At 39.5% G+C, this 20,255-nt stretch overlaps 2 protein-coding genes and 1 long non-coding RNA gene across 4 annotated transcripts in view; 1 reads left to right on the top strand and 2 right to left on the bottom strand.

Moving 5' to 3' along the window:
* Positions 1-6,128: 6,128 nt before the first annotated feature.
* LOC136428172 (uncharacterized) lies at positions 6,129-10,999 on the bottom strand. Its single transcript, XM_066417508.1, has 3 exons — positions 10,787-10,999; positions 9,533-9,603; positions 6,129-7,831 (listed from the first exon to the last, which is right to left on the bottom strand). Exons 1-3 carry the CDS (start codon positions 10,975-10,977, stop codon positions 7,530-7,532), a joined length of 564 nt encoding a protein of 187 aa, XP_066273605.1. The 5' UTR covers positions 10,978-10,999; the 3' UTR covers positions 6,129-7,529.
* A 46-nt stretch (positions 11,000-11,045) lies between these two features.
* Positions 11,046-20,255, top strand: part of LOC136428169 (uncharacterized) — a 16,751-nt gene continuing 7,541 nt past the window's right edge. For both annotated transcript variants that reach the window (XM_066417506.1, XM_066417505.1), the window contains exon 1: positions 11,046-11,286. In XM_066417506.1, coding sequence (XP_066273603.1) covers positions 11,278-11,286 — 9 coding nt within the window. In that variant the 5' untranslated portion in view covers positions 11,046-11,277. The remainder of the gene's footprint in view (positions 11,287-20,255) is intronic.
* LOC136428163 (uncharacterized) lies at positions 13,906-16,256 on the bottom strand. Its single transcript, XR_010754584.1, has 3 exons — positions 15,759-16,256; positions 15,183-15,250; positions 13,906-14,198 (listed from the first exon to the last, which is right to left on the bottom strand). It is a non-coding gene; the product is annotated as an uncharacterized lncRNA (long non-coding RNA).

The raw sequence follows: 20,255 nt of genomic DNA, 5'->3' as shown, positions 1-20,255 counted from the left end.
TGATATCTGAAGTGACGAACGTTGGGGTCAGGTAAGGGTTAAACCAAGTCGAGAGAACTTGAGAAGTACAGACATTACACACCGCACCGATCATTTCCAGGAAATACCCAACTCAAAGTACAACTTAATATGAGATAACAATACATTGTAGATGAGCTCCACATTTTGGACAGTCTGTCAGTACTGTATGTATATGAACGTTATTTTTTTTCATTGAGGATAGTGAAACATGTGGTCGCTTTCTACGCTTGCAGCATAAAATTGTAACTGTTGTTAGGTTACGTTAAGTGTTTCCTCAACTCCAACTTCTGGTTTAGTTTACAGTTGCTAACTTGACGGGCCTTTCCTAGAACAAAAAAGGATCTTCATCCAAGAACTCAGCATCCTCGAAACATTGAAAACATTTAACGTTACGCGCATTGGATTGATAGAAGCATTGGTTCTATTTCCATTTATTCGGAAAATTTGCAACGCTGGGGAAAATATCCTCCTCTATGAAACGTATTCTGCTCTCGGAACCATTTATGGCCATGCCGCTGTCTTCTAATTCTCACTTTGTTTCTGCCTTACTATAAAAAAGTAAGATGTTTATTTGATGATACAGGTGTTCAATGTGTCATCCAGTGTCGAAAGTCATCAGAACAGAGATAATTTCCGCTGTTATGAATGTTATCAAGTAACACTATTGATGGTTTGTAAAACAAGCATATTGCATGTAATATGGTAATGGTTATTTCCAGCTGAGACTCAAAATGTCATTGTTAATGAGGCTTAGGAGATGATTAGATCATTAATATGAGTCCGATTATCTCGATGTGACAACTTCAAGATGTTTTTTCAAGATAGTTCTCTAGACTTAATACGCTTTGAGTCAGACTAGAACTTAATAACAGCCGATACGGCTAACAAATCGCGCGTTTGTTATTCTCATGCTCCCCTAGTGTGTCAGCAAAATCGGTATACCCACAAGACGCTGACAATGTTTATATCATGACAGTTACACAGCAGCGAAAGCGTTTTGTGTTCTCTTATTCATCAGAGTGTAACTTAGAGTGGTTTTTGCTTGCGGACCCACTTTGTTTCGCATAAAATCTGGATTTCATTTTGAAAATATGAATATTATATATGTTATCGCCTGTTCATGCGTTTATTCCCAGTGTTAATATGTCGTGCGATTGGATAAGCTCAAGAGCTTCCCTCCCAATCGTCTACATGTTTATTTACAGAATTTGTAGCCAAATTCTATTAAGATTATAGCTGTAGACATGCAATATTGATACGCTCCGAAGTTAAGGTCAGGAAAGTTTATATCCCCAATGGAAACAGACCTGGCCGCTGTGTTGACAAGGAAAGGAGCTTTTGCCGGTGACGTCAGCACGAGAGTAGTGACGTACCTTGATGGATTTCTTCTAATCGGCTTAACCTAACACTCTCAAGTTGAAGTTAGTCTCTCCCAGATTCCTCTCGTGGATTAACAAAAGCATATCATGGCAAAAAACAGGGTGACAAATTTGCGAAATGTGTAAGCCAGCCAAAGGAGGTCTACAGCTTCCGTCACAGGCGACCGTCACCTAAGGCAAATTATTAATTCTTCTCGGTCAATTTTCGTTATTTTTTTTGCATGGCCCAAGAAGAGTCATGAAGAGACTTCGTAGACGTCATCAGATCAAACGTGAGCAATCTAGGGCTGTTCATTTAAAAAAACTTCAGTGAGAAAGAACCTTCCAGTCCCGTGATAATGGATGTGCAATTTCCGGCACACGTTCTCAAGAGTGACGTCATGGAAGGGGCCGGCTACAGTGGGGTAGGGCTTCAGGTGTCAATTACAAGCCTACGCCTTTTTGGCCGGGTGTTATAAATAGGAAAAGCGAGAGTTATCGAGACAGATCTGCCCGCGCCACAGGCATAACAGGCGGAGGACGGAGTTCAGAGAAGAGGGAGAAAGCTCGTCTGAACACTCACACTCGACGGTAGGTGCACCTTCAGTTGTTTTTGTCCTGTCTGTAACCAGTCTTATACGATTGATGTGAGCAGAGCTGCATCTCGTGATTGCATACAATGCATGTAAACATTTTCCCACAATACAGACCGTCTAAAAAGTCGAAATGTATGCAGTTGGCCTGTTAACTTGTACCGCATCTTTTGAAGCATTGACGAGAAGCTTTTCGCGATGCACTTTCCGAAATTTCCTTCCTTCTTCCTCTCTCTGAAGGTCTTAGATAAACTGTCTTTAGTCCCCCCAAAACTACTGTCGTGGCGATTCCATGAGGGCGTAGAGAACAGTAGTGTCCGACACATCTAGCAGATCCGCAAGATACGAGCTATAAATGAGTCCAGCTTTAGCTGATGTCGAACAGACAGAGACCTCAGCACTGTAGACATGGTTCGGGTTTACCTTTATTTTGACTGTAAAACCGTGAAAACAAAAGCCTGCATAAGATTGACATGTTTACTCAGAGTGAATCTTTAAGCGGCTTCCCAGGGGGGTGTTTTCTCGTCGCAGTAACGTCACTGTAGGGCGTAATCTGGAGGATTGAATTGTGAGAAGAGAGATTCTAGACGTCTAGACCTTTCTCATTCACGGAAAATCTCTTCTCCGCGATAATACCCAATATCTCTAGCAGGTTCAATTTTCTCGGAGCCTTTTCTTCCATACTTTGTTACTTCAAAGCTACTTGCTGCAAGCTGCTCATTTCTCCGTGCACCTCTTTTTGAATGATTACATTCAGCCGTTATAGTATAGCTGCTTAGATTCCATAATCGAATGATTTCCTCTACATGAGTCAAAATATTCAGACAGTAAGACTCGATTTTTGACAAAGTTGTTAGACATTGTAATGAAAAAAAGCACCATGCAATCTATCATAGTGTACATGTATCAAATGTAAGAAAGTTTATATGTAGTCGGATGACGATGTAGCTCGTGCATGTGCTCCTCCTTGTACGTACGTATACACAACAAGGCATAGTGAAGGGTAGTCCGATTGCAACGTTAACATCTTCCCTGCAAACGTCATACAAGTACCAGTCCTTACTTGCTCTAGCGATCTCTATCAAATAGCTTGTATCAGAGAAATTCTTGTAAAAGATACCTCAGTTTATTTGGCTGTTTTGCATGGTTTGAGAAAGCTGTGTGTACCTGACAAATATCGTGTCCAAAAAAGACAAACTCTTACTTAGTAATAACATTAGAAACATTATCATACCTGTTGGTTATCTTCATATTTTCAGCCCAGGAGTCAGTTGCTGGGATGAACTGTAAACGCTGTAAACGTCTTGTTGCGAAAAGAAAGGACGCATCATACTGATCGAAATTACGTCAAACCTTACCATCTCAGAAATAGAAGTCTAATGCAAGATTGTCCTTGTCCTTTCATGTTCGGATTGTAATATTGCATCGTGCCTTCCTGCCTTGGTTTCTAATCTTCTCAATTAAGCGACTTGATTTAGGCAGATCCCCACAGCTGATCCCTAGAATTCATTAGTAACCGTCGCTTTTATGTATCAAATTGCTGGGTTCAACAGCTGAGCATAAAAGTCCGGAGGCACATCTGACAAGACGGAGATCAAATCGTGCCCGCACACGCCTGCTGTTTGTGTTAAGCCCCTGTCACACTTGTGCGTACATACAAGCCCGCATGAGTTGCGTATCAACATGTTTTTGGTTTAGGTAAAGTTTGCAGCCGAAGAAGCAATTTCTTTGGTTTGATAACCAGACTGCACAACGATGGGTCAAAGTAGAAAACAACTTCCTTCCCGCAAAATTTACTTAAACCAAAAATATTTTACTGCGGAACTCATGCGCACTTGATCATGCGCACAAGTGTGACAGGGCCCGAACACACTATGCATTATGCACCAGCTCTTAAGAGAGGGAATTTTAAAGTGAAAAGGTAATAAGGAGATCTCCGACAAAACATTTCAGTTGATCAGCATCACCTACATGTACTGTATATTTTGAACCATATAGTATATTTTGGCGAAATCTACGCGTACCTCAGATAGGGACGGTCGGCAACCTTGATGTGAATGTTTCATTACGCGCCAAACCATTCTGAGATTCACCATGCACATGTTAGTTTCACAGTCGGAACTAATACGGTAATGAAGACTGCAACAGGCTGATCAGATTCATTGTTCATCTAGAAAAAGTCCTATTTGGCTAAACTTGTATCAACAGTTAGTTGGAACTATGTACCTTCACTTCGGTTCAAATTCTGGATTTATCTATTTGCAATCCACTTTGTATGCAATTTTAAGAACAGGCTCTGCCCCATATATTGATTAATTGGTGGAATTAGGGACGCTACCGAAAGTTTTCTGTGCTCCGTATTTTTGGTTCTACTGGTGCATATAGCTCAGTTTCCACATCAGGGCGTTGTCAAGTGCATCAGGGGTCAATGATGCCTGTGTAGGGATATGACATGGCTATCTTATCAATGTTTCATAATGACTGATTTTCCTTTGCATAAAGGCTAACTTTCGTGTCTGTATTTCTCTTCTGTGTTACAGTTGTGGTCAGTTTTAATCTCTTCAACTCCACCATGCAACTGCCCGGTACCACGCTTCGGCACGCGACCGTCGTGCTAGTTGTTCTGTGCATCGCTGTCACGATTGCGCATGTCCGAGGAGAAGGCGGCGGGGACACTGCGGCATTGTTCAACAGACTTGCGAGGGACGACAAGTCGACGAACGCAAAGTTGAAACACATCATTCCGTTGCGGTTTGGGAAGAAATGGGCAAACTTCGACGACGCAGCACCGGCAGTTCGGCCAGCATACGGCTCCAAGCCGACCGAAGACGGTGGCCCGGCTCAGAGTCATCGCGTCCACTCTAAACCTCTACCACTGATTCAGCTCCTACAGTACGCCGTCCGACTGATGGAAGAGGTCATACAAGGCTTGGAAATGGAACAACAAGGAGGCATGCCATAAAATAAACAGAGCGGACTGACTGTCTAAAAGACGTCTCTGTTCCGCGACAAATATACGCGATAGAAAATGGCGTGACTCACTTCTCACATGCACATAGGAAATGTTTCCAGATATTGTAGAAGAGAATTTTAGATTCGCAATCTTTCACAAAAACTTTTCCACTGCGTATGCAGGTGACATAACTGGTATTGTAAAAACTACAAAAGACAAGTCGTGCAACATTGATGACTACATGCAAATGTCGACACATGTTTAGCTGATCTGACTCCCTTCAATGGAAATGTCAATCAGTACCAACCATTGTTTAGATGACTTCTTTTGAATAATCAAGTCTTACACAAAAACGTATCATTAGTAAATTGTGTACATGGTTGAAATGAGAATACATCGGAAAAATGTAAGAAATGTTTCTGGTCCACTTTTTCAGCTCAGAAAATTCATAAGTTTAATGTCCATCTGAAAGGAAGCGCTCAAAGTTGGATATCAGCATGATAACAACCGATCCAGCCGTCTACTCTGTGTCATTCTAAGTCGGTGAGACCGTTGATGTAACTAATATGACGATGTGTAGGTGACCTCCAAATGGAACTCATCTACTTTCGATGTTCAGAAAGATCGAGATTCCATCCAGAATGATATACCCGGGCATTTGAACAACCGTGTGCTGACGTTGATCAATACTAATGTCAAGCGTGGTTAAGTAAAGTTTAAAATGTCTACCTGACTGTAGAAAAAAGTATTGTGGTCGTACTGTGTTGCCATGTCCTTCTGACACAAATGACAAAAAAGTTCCTTGATTGCCTCTTGAGAGAACATTAACTCTGGTAATTGAAGCGAGATGGTCGTCACGTCTTTAAGGTTACATTACAATCTATGATATCTGATTTTCGTTGTCCCCACACATATCGCACAGATTAAACATAAGACTTAAGTGACATGTAATCGTGAGCTTCATATACCAGTGTAAGGCAATGATAATCAAATCGGCAAAAGCTTTCCATGCCACCCGGTTAAATAAAGCTCATATGGACTATCACCTGGTCTGCCAATTCACAATGAGGTTACTTCAAATAAGTGGACGTTGGAAAGAAGAATATGGAGATAACAAAAGTAGTTTACCAATTGTATGAAATCAACAAAAGGAGGCTGTCTCCTCTATACCGTAGGTCCATCTTGCTCCTAGACATGGGACGAAATAAAAACCCAAAGGAAGTCTTATAATGTTCTCTTCATTCTCAAACAAGATATAAATCATTTTCAGCGTTAGGCCTGGGATTTATGAATGGTTCACGACATATAGACGGACATAGTAGGTAAAATAAATTCATACTAACTTTGCATCAAACAAGATATCAATCAATGAAAAAAACCCAGCTTACAATGCTCCTGTTTCAACCTAGCCCAGTACAGGTATAATTAGGTTTATTACCAGGTATGATTAGGCGGAGGATATCAGGTGAAAACATAATTTCCTTCTGGGCTCTTGTGTGGGATATTTCTTGCAAAAAACAGACTCATGGGAGCCGATATCTTAATGAAATATCTAACATGGATCACTTAAATGATCCTATTTCTCTGTAATGTATGCATAATCTACCCGAGATCCATGAATTGAAAACAAAATCAATGGGTGATCTGCAGAATGTTGTGCTGCCTTCGCAAGCTGCTGCAACAGGTCTGATGGGTGACATTACCTGGCGGGTGATTTGAACCAGGTCAAGTGCTTGGGCTACTGCACTGTATTTAAGCTTTTCCCAATTACCTGCAGGCCAGCAATTGATGAGAAAAAGCAAGCGTACACTAAGAACTTCTAGTAAATAATTCTATCTGTTCTGAAGAGCCATCACATTCTAGGATTTAAAAAAGGACTCTTCTTTAATCTGCACAGATGAGCATCTGTCTTCCTTAGCTTTTTATGTATGTTTATTTCATCAATCAGTGGGCACTCAGCATCTTACATGTGATTCATCCTGATTCACAGCGTCATCTCCTGGCTAGATTACCACAGAGTGCTTTACTATGTTTAATCTGGCCGGTATCTTCCAGAACGGCTTACATGTGTGGGCAGAAGATTGTGTTGCCCTCAATATCCCGCCTGTCCATTTGCACAGCGATAACATCTGCAAACCGCGGAACGGACGCTAAATAGACTCCAGCTTTAGGTGACATATGACCACTGTAAGATTAAAGCTGGAAAGCGTCTTGTAACTTCTCTTTAAAAAAATTTGCAACCTTTCTGTGTACTGTAAGGATGTCTTAAGATGTCTGGTGACAGACTGACTGAAGTCCCTTCGTCAGTATGGGAGTCTCCGAACTTCGCGACATAAAACTTGATGTCAGGCTGATGCTGTTCAGTAAGAAATAGCGTACATGAGGAACCATGTCTGGTGGCAGAGAGGTCAGCCCTACATCCAAACCAACCAATTGAAAGTCCTGATGTATTGCTATGCCCCTTGTGACATCATTAAATCAACAATTACCAGGGCATCAGTCATAATGAGTCTTTCAACTGTACTGTGACCTATTCAAGCACAGTGTGTGATGTTTTGTTACTTTTTTATCAAACAAATTACAATATCCATTAAATGGATATTTTCAAGTGCAAGTTCTTCCCTCCCATGGTTTTGGTGGACGTGACTGAGTGGATAGTGTTGGCTCACAGTTAATGGGCTGTACATCTAGTTTCTCTATCCCAGGAATCTCCTTCCCTTCTTGAACACAATGGACGATGTCGGAAAATGATGTTGGATAACTGGGGTGACCTGAAGACTCTGCAGTACCTGCAGCATTACCTGCTCCTGCTTCTGTCTGTACATCATCACTATCACACTTCACTTCAGCATCTGATGTGTCATGTTTGGTTTCACCACTGTCTTCTGGAGGTCGGCACTCCAGACCTGCAATGAATTCTGTGGGTTACATGGTATACATGTATGGACGTATACATGGTAAGCTTGCGTGTTAGTGCAGTAACTACTGTCAGTCAGTCTTAGCAGACTAGGACAATGGAAAAATAGTTACTGCAGTAAAATCTATGAAGATTTATGAAAAATTATAGAATAGCAGTAAAATGTATAAAATTTATCCTAAAAATTATAAAAAGTTATAAAAAGTTATAAAATAGCAGCAACATCTATAGAAAATACACATTCATGAATGGACTCTAACTCCATCTGTGTCTTCACCTTCACCTTTAAACCTGTCTTTAAAGGAGTCCTAAACTCCAGAGGGGGAAGTAATTTTCCAATAGAAGATAATTTTAGGAAGTAGAAATAAAAACTTTTTACAGTATACGATAAAGTACCCACTAGTCCCTTGCGCATCAAAAAGCATTCAGCATTCTACTAAATTCCCAAGGTGACCCCCTACATTGTATCTTCCAATCAATTAAAATAAACAACCTCAGCCTATGGCTTAATACAATGTGCCTGACCAGGCCTGACAAAAGTTAGGTTACAAAAAGAATTTTAGGGGCGATAAGAAAAACTTGTCTCGTTATGTGTTCTTCTATATCTTATTAACAACTGGCCTTCTTATTGTGCTTAACCCCCCTCATTTATGCAAAAAATATCGACAATGAAGGAAGGGTGTATACCTATAGGGAATACATGGGTAGGGTATGCACGGGGTTAGTGCGTATCATATTGTCTTAAAAAAACACCTTGTGTAATTCACCACAAGCGGGATTCTGTAAAAAGTCGGCTGATAATGTATTCATTGATCTAGTGGAAAATAACACCTCCCTCTGGAGTTTAGGACTCCTTTAAGAGATGCAGCTACATTGTGTTCTAATGTATATTGAGGAATAAGGCTGGACAGGGAAGGTAGTCAAGAGATAGCTGCTCCAATTTTTGCTCAGCTACAATTTCCCTAGTGATATGCTCTGGCTCTAACTTTGTCTGTAGATGTAAGTTAAAATGTACATCTCTAAGTCCCCTAGTTGGCAATTATGGTTACAACCATAAATTGCTAGGTGTTCAACTCACTGGGGACTATGTCAGAACTTGTTACTTGTTCTTAAACAAGACTACCTTTAGTTATTTACATACTTATCCTCTTTGTCTATCATCCTACCCACGCCATCATTACATACAATATATCTAATGTGATTATCTTCAAGTTCAGATGACTAAACCATTTAGTAATGATCTGAAATTCAGGGATGGTTTTGTTTAAGTTGCAAAGACAAACTTTTGGTGAAGAAATAACAAAGTTCACAAAGCAAACATTTGGTACATGTACCTGAGGGTGACTTAAATGTTCCACCATCATAATATAAAAATGGAATCTACCAAAGTGATAAAAACATCTCTGATCATATTGATAAATGTCCATGCAGTTGACAAATGGTAAAATCAGTCTTCACGTGAACGTTACATTTAGGCTGATGAGCATAACATTTGCAAGTTAATACATGCACAATGCATTATCATGGTATCTGACATAATGCTGACCATGAACTTAGCTCTACACATGCATATCAAAGCATTATGCACAGGACTTTCCATACAAAATGAATGGTAAAATAAATATGGAGCTCATGTCTATTTTATTTTAAACAAATATGAAACAAACGGGACCCATTTTGGAATACTGACCTTTTGGCTGCATTGTGTCTAACCACGTCCTGAAGCCATCAACATCAATACATGAGTGTCCGGTACCTGGTCTGGAATCATGAATGCAATGTTGTGTTGATTGTATTTTATTGTGATTTTGTTGTACGTACATATAAAGATTATTAGTTTTATGAAAATCCACAACTGGCAATTTTGTAAACTCACACTTTTCAATCCCATTTCAGTGATAAAAAAACCTACATATCACTGAATGTTAGTAACCTCAGCTGTTATGACCCTAAATCCCTCCAAGTCCCCTGAGACTCTCTTAGCACAAGAAAATTTATGAAGGCTCCTGCAATAAAGGGCAGGGGTTAGTACATAAAGATTCATCAAGAGGATAATCCACCTATCCAGGGGTCTGACTCATAATTCACCAAATTATTTGGATTAAATATTATCACGAGCAGCATGCAGGCTGTGGTTTGAAGACCCATAGATCATGTCTACATTTCTTCGTCTCGTTGTTGACACTGCTTTAAATGAATGTTTAAAGTTTGTCGATGAAAAAAAAAAGTTTCACAAACAACACACAAGGTGAAAACATAATGTATGCATGCATGGTTGGGACCAGGTCTCCTTTTAATGGTTAGGAGGGGAGGTCTTTGATTAGAGACATGTTTGACTTAGCCATGTGCAGTCTAATCCAGTAAATCCCCTCATTAAGTGGGATTATGACTTTATAAGGGATCTAGGAGGTTGGTCTATTGCACTGTGCATGGTTGACCCAGTATGACCTCACTGCAATACCAGTTGCTTGATGAACAAACTCCATCAAACAGAGTCCTACCACTATCTATTTGATTTTGAGGTTAGGCCATGTTTATTTGATTATATGGATGACATCCATGCGTGCATCAATCTTCATCTGTTTCCCCCCAAAAAAGGTTTCGCTGACACTGTTAATCATACAATTAGCAGCTCCAAAATGAGAAAACATATATAAATTGCCAAAAAAATATTTCAGAGTCGAAGAAAATGATGTGAAAGAACAAAAATGAAGAATCTATTATATGGTATACATTGTACTTGTATGGTATATTTTGTTCATCCTTCCTGACCACGTAAATTACATAATGAAGGCAACTTTCATTTTGCCAAACTTTTATATTTCATTTATTTGCACGCTCGCATCAGTTTTGGGGTTCCCAGGGTGTGTCATCCATATAATTAAATCATGGTTACATGTATCTTAATTCCCAACTTGGCTGCCTGGTGGCCCATTGACATTACCTGTAGAATTTGTTGAAGTAAAACACCTTTGCTCTGAGAATTTCCTCATCCTGATTAGATTTTTCTGCAGACAAAATCTTGCGAAACCCGTCCTGAAACCGCTGGTCGTTCTCAAAGTCATACCGATAAAACGCCATATAAACGTCACTCTCCTTTGCGTCTGCTGTTGCCATAGTTTGGGACATTTTCATGTAGACGGAATCGGAATCAGCTGCTAGGTTTCAACTTTAAACTTTGAACCTCTGACCTTTTACCTTTGTTTACTGGCCAAGATTGCGTCTTATGCAACAAACATCTTGGCCACAGAGACGGGCAGTTACCAGAGCAGTGACACCAGCGTCTTCACAAAAGAACGGGTTCAAGCTAACAGTGTAAAGCAAGGGCCGCAACGCTGGGGTACCACTAATCACTAAGGAGGTTGAGACAGCTATAGAGGACCGGACGCGGACGCCAGGAGTCTCGAAAAGTAAACACTCAGGAAAGCTTCGAAAATGTTCCAAGTAAGTTCACACTCCACACCTTTATCATTTTTGCTTCCAAGGATGGGGGCCGCCATGTTGGATGTGACCATTTTATTACGAGGGGTGTTTTTTTGGTCGCTAATGTTGGGTGTGACCATTTTGACGGAGGGGTGTTTTTCTTGCTAGTTCTCTTTTTTTGACTTCTTGCTAATGTTTTTCTGGTTTTGGGTTGGGTGTGACCATTTTTACTGGAGGGATGTTTTTCTTTGCTAATGTCTGGGTGTGATAGATGGAAGTTATTAATGTGTTGGTGTTGTGACTTTGCCGTTGGTACAAATGGACACAAGGCCCATTGTACTAAAGGACGAGCAAGGTCCACTGAGCATCATGTTGTTGTGGTCTTGTCGAAAAGTAAGGGACGACAAGATCCCCAACGATAGAGGGTTAATATAGATTTGTTATTTAATGTGATGTTGGATTAGAAAGTGTTGGAATCGATAATATTGGGGGTGGTTTTTGTCGCTAACATTGGTTCCCTATATTTTTCCTAGTTTTGGGTTAGGTGTGACCATTTTGACCGGAGGGGTGTTTTTTGCCACTCATTGTAGGTGTAAGAGATGAATGTTTTTAGTGTGGTGATGTTGTGACCTTGCCGTTGGCACAAATGGACACAAGGCCCACTGTACTAAAGGACGAGCAAGGTCCACTGAGCATCATGTTGTTGTGGTCTCGTCGAAAAGTAAGGGACGACAAGATCCCCAACGATAGAGGGTTAATATAGATTTGTTATTTAATGTGATGTTGGATTAGAAAGTGTTGCAATCGATAATATTGGGGATGGTTTTTGTCGCTAATGTTGGTTCCCTATGTATTTCCTAGTTTCGGGCTAGGTGTGACCATTTTGATTGGAGGGGTCGTTTTTGCCACTCATTTTAGGTGTAAGAGATGAATGTTTTTAGTGTGGTGGTGTTGTGACCTTGCCGTTGGCACAAATGGACACAAGGCCCACTGTACTAAAGGACGAGCAAGGTCCACTGAGCATCATGTTGTTGTGGTCTTGTCGAAAAGTAAGGGACGACAAGATCCCCAACGATAGAGGGTTAATACAGATTTGTTATTTAATGTGATGTTGGATTAGAAAGTGTTGGAATCGATAATATTGGGGGTGGTTTTTGTCGCTAACATTGGTTCCCTATATTTTTCCTAGTTTTGGGTTAGGTGTGACCATTTTGACCGGAGGGGTGTTTTTTGCCACTCATTGTAGGTGTAAGAGATGAATGTTTTTAGTGTGGTGGTGTTGTGACCTTGCCGTTGGCACAAATGGACACAAGGCCCACTGTACTAAAGGAAGAGCAAGGTCCACTGAGCATCATGTTGTTGTGGTCTCGTCGAAAAGTAAGGGACGACAAGATCCCCAACAATAGAGGGTTAATATAGATTTGTTATTTAATGTGATGTTGGATTAGAAAGTGTTGCAATCGATAATGTTGGGGATGGTTTTTGTCGCTAATGTTGGTTCCATATGTATTTCCTAGTTTCGGGCTAGGTGTGACCATTTTGATTGGAGGGGTCGTTTTTGCCACTCATTTTAGGTGTAAGAGATGAATGTTTTTAGTGTGGTGGTGTTGTGACCTTGCCGTTGGCACAAATGGACACAAGGCCCACTGTACTAAAGGACGAGCAAGGTCCACTGAGCATCATGTTGTTGTGGTCTTGTCGAAAAGTAAGGGACGACAAGATCCCAACGATAGAGGGTTAATTTAGATCTGTTACTTAATGTGATGTTGGATTAGAAAGTGTTGGAATCGATAATATTGGGGGTGGTTTTTGTCGCTAACGTTGGTTCCCTATATATATTACCTAGTTTCGGGTTAGGTGTGACCATTTTGATTGGAGGGGTGGTTTTTGCCACTCATTGTAGGTGTAAGAGATGAATGTTTTTAGTGTAGTGGTGTTGTGACCTTGCCGTTGGCACAAATGGACACAAGGCCCACTGTACTAAAGGACGAGCAAGGTCCACTGAGCATCATGTTGTTGTGGTCTTGTCGAAAAGTAAGGGACGACAAGATCCCCAACGATAGAGGGTTAAAGATAGATTTGTTATTTAATGTGATGTTGGATTAGAAATTGTTGGAGTCAGTAATATTGGGCGTGATTGATCGGAGGGATGGTTTTTGTTGCTAATGTTAGCTTACGACCACATCAACGATAAAGAAATGACACAGAAACAAGGATTCCCGCACACTTAGCAAGGTGCACACTTACCGTCATAAAACTGACTGATTGTGACTTCATAATGTTGGCTAATTACTACGATCCTTACTGAAGGTCTCTATTGCTCTTTTGACAAACTTCATTGCCTTTGAAATCTATTGTCTTTATACTGTCTAACTCTACTCACAGCATTGATTACTTTATCTCTTTGCTGCAGTTCACTTAAACAAACGAATAACCGTCAAAGACGTCAAAGTGATAATTATGGCACAATGATAATTATGGCACAACAATAGCAGACTAATTTTAAAGTAACCGTTCCAAGTTTGGGAAGGAGTTGCACTTTAACTTCCTGGACATAAGTGACGGAGTGAAATGTTACTGCAGCTTGCAATTGCATACACATTCGTATGGGGTTTCCACCATTCGTACATCCCGTTTGATTTGAGCTGTCGTCGATCACTTGTATTTTCTTTGATATACATACAAAATCAGCCGATAAAATTTGCACACTGAAATAAACAATAGTATAGACAAAACGTATTCGTTTGGATGAAATAACGTGGACAACATGTGCACGTCAGTGTGTGAATTCTCAAAATCGTGTCAGCTTTTCTCTGGCTGTAACAGCGCAGTCATTTGGCTGCACATGGCTCTGATGCTGGTCCGGAATCCCCCCCTCCCCCGTGGCCTTCCTCCTTCATGTTCTTGGCGACTCTAGAAGTAGATGGTTGATTCTGTGGAGAATTTGAACATAAATATGGTTGGCATTGTGTCTTGGGACAAAGGAAATATTTTGATGAACCTACGTGGAATAAATTGATGTTAGAATTTCTACGGTTTAAAGAAAATATTAATCTGATTTAGTACACCCATGTGACACAGTTACTTACTCTAAGTCTTCCTATAGTATGTATGGCAAGCCGGAGACATGAAATGTAATGATTCATATCAAATAGTTTCCTATAGTTGAAAGTTGACGATGCTGTCTCATGAGCAGTTTCAAAAATAGTCAAAATCTGATCAACAACAAAAATCTACATAGGTAAGACGATTGAAAGTTACATAGTATATGCAGACGATATATGAACTGTTTTGCATTATTTATGCAAATTGGACATTCATTTGAAAAATCAACATTTAGTTATGCATGTTCTTAATTGACATATCCAAAATATGTGTGGAGACTTACGTTTTCCCTAAAGCCCATATATATATATATGTCCCCTAGAGGCCTGGTGTGCCCCAGTTTTGGGACAGAAATAGTCAGGATAAAAAAAGGGGTTATCTAAGCCAATTAATTGAATACGGACGTGAGAATTGCCGGTACAGTTATCTGAAAAGTGACATTTCCATAAATTGTATGAGATTGGGTCATGCATACAGATTGTCGACCTGAACAGGATGTTTCTCTTCATCTGGATTACACATATGACAACATTTACGGATCAAAAGAAAAAATACAGATGATTTGTTCATTTTTAGTATGAATTATGCAAAATAACGTTTGGATTTGCCTTTTTCGATATCAAGCGATGTCCGTGTTCTCCTTCCTTACACATGTAACACGATTTAAAACCCTATAATGAATGCATATGATTTATGAACTGTTTTTGCATTATTTTCAATTGTAAAATTAACATTTAGTTTTGCATGTTCTTGATTGACGTATCCAAAATATGTGTTGTACAGGTGCTGTTGTGCGTCGTTTGGAGACTAACGTTTTCTCTATAAACCATGTCCCCTAGGCCTTAAGGTCTGGTGTGTCCCAGTTTTGCGACAGAAATAGCTGTGAGAATAAACAAAAAGGGGTTATCTAAGTCAGTTCATTGAGTGTGGACGAGATAATTGCTAGCACAGTGATATCTGAAAAGTGACATTTCCATGAACTGAATGATATTGAGTCATACAGATTGACGACTTGAATGGGAAAAGATATTGGATATCCCATGTTGTTTCTCTTCATCTGGATTACACATGGGACAACATTCACGGATCAAAAGAGTAATACAATACAAAACATTTTTAGTACGAATTATACAAAGCAACGTCTACTTTTGTATAAAAAAAACTTGTGTGTCCCAGTTTTGGGACAGAAGAAGTCGTGAGAATAAACAAAAAGGGGACGGGGACGGATACGCACACGCACGACTGCTGTGAAAAACATAAACTTATCTGCGAAATTAATAAAGCGAGTCCCAAGTACCTTAGCTGAGTTCCTTAGTTCCTCCCGCGCCTTTGTCGCACATCGGTCTGCCTTTTTCCACCTATCTCGGTTACTTGATTGTATTACGTACCTTCGTTTTCCGCTCACGATCTCTTAACTTCCGCTCTTCAGATGCTGGCTTTGGCTACTTCTTTCTCACCATGTTGTCATGAGAAGTTAGAACTCTCCATAATCGCTAAAAATGAGTTGTTTTCTAACACACACAAAAATACTGTTTGTTCTCAGACGTCTAGACACCATTGTAGCTGTGACCTTTCTGCTCGCTCTGCCTCAGACGGAAGACCACAAGGCCGGTCATGTAACTTATACCCCCATGGGTGCATCCATGTTGCCGCTAGAGCCCTAGTGTGCCCCAGTTTTGGGACAGAAATGGTCAGGATAAACAAAAAGGGGTTATCTAAGCCAATAAATTAAATACAGACGTGAGAATTGCCGGTGCAGTTATATCTGAAAAGTGACGTTGCCATTAACTGTATGACATTGGGTCATACAGATTGACGACCTGAATTGGAAAAGATATTGGATATCCCACGATGTTACTTTTCATCTGGATTACACATGTGACAACATTTACGGATCAAAGGAGACTATAGATGATATGTCCATCTTAAGTATGAATTATGCAAATTAACGTTTAGTTTTGAAATTTTTCTATATCAGCGATGTTCCTGTTTACTTTTAGTACACAGGTAAGACGATTGAAAGTTAAATACTATATGCAGACGATTTATGAACTGTTTTGCATTATTTATGCAAACTAGTCATTAATTTGCAAAATTAACATTTAGTTATGCATGTTCTTAATTGACATTTCAAAGTATGTGTTGCACAGGTACTAGGTGCCAGTATGCGTCGTTTGGAGACTTACGTTTTCTCTAAAGCCCATGTCCCCTAGAGGCCTGGTGTGCCCCAGTTTTGGGACAGAATAGACGTGAGAATAAACAAAAAGGGGTTATCTAAGCCAATTTATTGAATACGGACGACATAATTGCCGGTGCAGTGATGTCTGAAAAGTGACATTTCAATCAACTGTATAACAATGGATAATGAAGATTGACGGTCTTAATTGGGAAAGATATTCGATGTCCCATGTAGTTTTTCTCATCTGGATTACAAATGTGACAACATTTACGGATCAAAAGAGGAATACGGCTGATTTGTCCATTTTAAGTATAAATTATGCAAATTAATGTCACACGATTGAAAGTCCTACAATGAATGCAGATGATTTGTGAACCGTTTTGCATCATTTATGCAAATTAGACATTTATTTGCATAATTTAGATTCAGTTATGTATGTTTTTGATTGACGTTTCCAAAATATGTGTTGTAGTACTTATACAGGTGTGGGTATGCATCGTTTGGAGATATTCGATGTCCCACGTTGTTTTTGTCATCTGGATTACACATGTGACAACATTTACGAATCAAAAGAGCACTACAGATGATTTGCCCATCTTAAATATGAATTATGCAAAACAACGTTTCCTTTTGTAATTTTTCGATATCAAGCGATGTTCCTGTTTTCTTTATTACACATGTCACACGATTAAACGTCCTATGATGTATGCAGATGATTTATGAACTGTTTTGCATTATTGATAAACATTACATAATCATTTGTAAAATTAACATTTAGTTTTGCATGTTCTTGATTGACGAATCCAAAATATGTGTTGTGCAGGTGCTGGTATGCGTCGTTCGGAGACTAACGTTTTCTCTATAAACCATGTCCCCTAGGCCTTAAGGTCTGGTGTGTCCCAGTTTTGCGACAGAAATAGCTGTGAGAATAAACAAAAAGGGGCTATCTAAGTCAATTCATTGAGTGTGGACGAGATAATTGCTAGCACAGTGATATCTGAAAAGTGACATTTCCATGAACTGAATGATATTGAGTCATTCAGATTGACGACTTGAATGGGAAAAGATATTGGATATCCCATGTTGTTTCTCTTCATCTGGATTACACATGGGACAACATTCACGGATCAAAAGAGCAATACAATACAATACATTTTTAGTACGAATTATACAAAGCAACGTCTACTTTTGTATAAAAAAAACTTGTGTGTCCCAATTTTGGGACAGAAGAAGTCGTGAGAATAAACAAAAAGGGGACGGGGACGGATACGCACACGCACGACTGCTGTGAAAAACATAAACTTATCTGCGAAATTAATAAAGCGAGTCCCAAGTACCTTAGCTGAGTTCCTTAGTTCCTCCCGCGCCTTTGTCGCACATCGGTCTGCCTTTTTCCACCTATCTCGGTTACTTGATTGTATTACGTACCTTCGTTTTCCGCTCACGATCTCTTAACTTCCGCTCTTCAGATGCTGGCTTTGGCTACTTCTTTCTCACCATGTTGTCATGAGAAGTTAGAACTCTCCATAATCGCTAAAAATGAGTTGTTTTCTAACACACACAAAAATACTGTTTGTTCTCAGACGTCTAGACACCATTGTAGCTGTGACCTTTCTGCTCGCTCTGCCTCAGATGGAAGACCACAAGGCCGGTCATGTAACTTATACCCCCATGGGTGCATCCATGTTGCCGCTAGAGCCCTAGTGTGCCCCAGTTTTGGGACAGAAATGGTCAGGATAAACAAAAAGGGGTTATCTAAGCCAATAAATTAAATACAGACGTGAGAATTGCCGGTGCAGTTATATCTGAAAAGTGACGTTGCCATAAACTGTATGACATTGGGTCATACAGATTGACGACCTGAATTGGAAAAGATATTGGATATCCCACGATGTTACTTTTCATCTGGATTACACATGTGACAACATTTACGGATCAAAGGAGACTATAGATGATTTGTCCATCTTAAGTATGAATTATGCAAATTAACGTTTAGTTTTGAAATTTTTCTATATCAGCGATGTTCCTGTTTACTTTTAGTACACAGGTAAGACGATTGAAAGTTAAATACTATATGCAGACGATTTATGAACTGTTTTGCATTATTTATGCAAACTAGTCATTAATTTGCAAAATTAACATTTAGTTATGCATGTTCTTAATTGACATTTCAAAGTATGTGTTGCACAGGTACTAGGTGCCAGTATGCGTCGTTTGGAGACTTACGTTTTCTCTAAAGCCCATGTCCCCTAGAGGCCTGGTGTGCCCCAGTTTTGGGACAGAATAGACGTGAGAATAAACAAAAAGGGGTTATCTAAGCCAATTTATTGAATACGGACGACATAATTGCCGGTGCAGTGATGTCTGAAAAGTGACATTTCAATTAACTGTATAACAATGGATAATGAAGATTGACGGTCTTAATTGGGAAAGATATTCGATGTCCCATGTAGTTTTTCTCATCTGGATTACAAATGTGACAACATTTACGGATCAAAAGAGGAATACAGCTGATTTGTCCATTTTAAGTATAAATTATGCAAATTAATGTCACACGATTGAAAGTCCTACAATGAATGCAGATGATTTGTGAACCGTTTTGCATCATTTATGCAAATTAGACATTTATTTGCATAATTTAGATTCAGTTATGTATGTTTTTGATTGACGTTTCCAAAATATGTGTTGTAGTACTTATACAGGTGTGGGTATGCATCGTTTGGAGATATTCGATGTCCCACGTTGTTTTTGTCATCTGGATTACACATGTGACAACATTTACGAATCAAAAGAGCACTACAGATGATTTGCCCATCTTAAATATGAATTATGCAAAACAACGTTTCCTTTTGTAATTTTTCGATATCAAGCGATGTTCCTGTTTTCTTTATTACACATGTCACACGATTAAACGTCCTATGATGTATGCAGATGATTTATGAACTGTTTTGCATTATTGATAAACATTACATAATCATTTGTAAAATTAACATTTAGTTTTGCATGTTCTTGATTGAAGAATCCAAAATATGTGTTGTGCAGGTGCTGGTATGCGTCGTTCGGAGACTAACGTTTTCTCTATAAACCATGTCCCCTAGGCCAGGAGGCCTGATGTTCCCCAGTTTTGCAACAGAAATAGTTGTGACAATAAACAAAAAGGGGTTATCTAAGTCAGTTAATTGAATGTGGACGAGATAATTGCCGGTACAGTGACATATGAAAAGTGACGTTTCCATGCACTTTATGATATTGGGTCATTCAGATTGCCGACCTGAACTGGAGAAGATATTCGATATCCCAGGATGTTTTACGGACAACATTTACGGATCAAAAGAGCAATACAGACGATTTGTCTATTTTAGTACGAATTATGCAAATTAACGTTCACTTTTGTAAACAAAACTTGTGTGTCTCAGTTTGGGGACAAAAATAGTCGTGAGAATAAACATTATATAGTAAGTTTATTGATTCGATCATTCGCAGAAGTACATGGCAGCGTCCTCAGAAAAGGATGCTGAATTGCGTACATTAGGCGTATTACATTTAACAAATCTAACTTAAATTCAAACAACTAGTACTATTCAAAATCTAGAAACAAGAAAAAGATAACATATTGTACGAGGAATTAGAAGCTAAATACGTCCGTCATTAAGGGGACAGGGACGGACACAAACACACTAAAATACACACACACACACACACGAAC

Source organism: Branchiostoma lanceolatum, chromosome 2, assembly GCF_035083965.1.
Source record: "Branchiostoma lanceolatum isolate klBraLanc5 chromosome 2, klBraLanc5.hap2, whole genome shotgun sequence".
Lineage (NCBI taxonomy): Eukaryota > Metazoa > Chordata > Leptocardii > Amphioxiformes > Branchiostomatidae > Branchiostoma > Branchiostoma lanceolatum.
The sequence above is the reverse complement of the archived record's forward strand: the minus strand, read 5'-3'. Positions and strand labels throughout refer to the sequence as shown.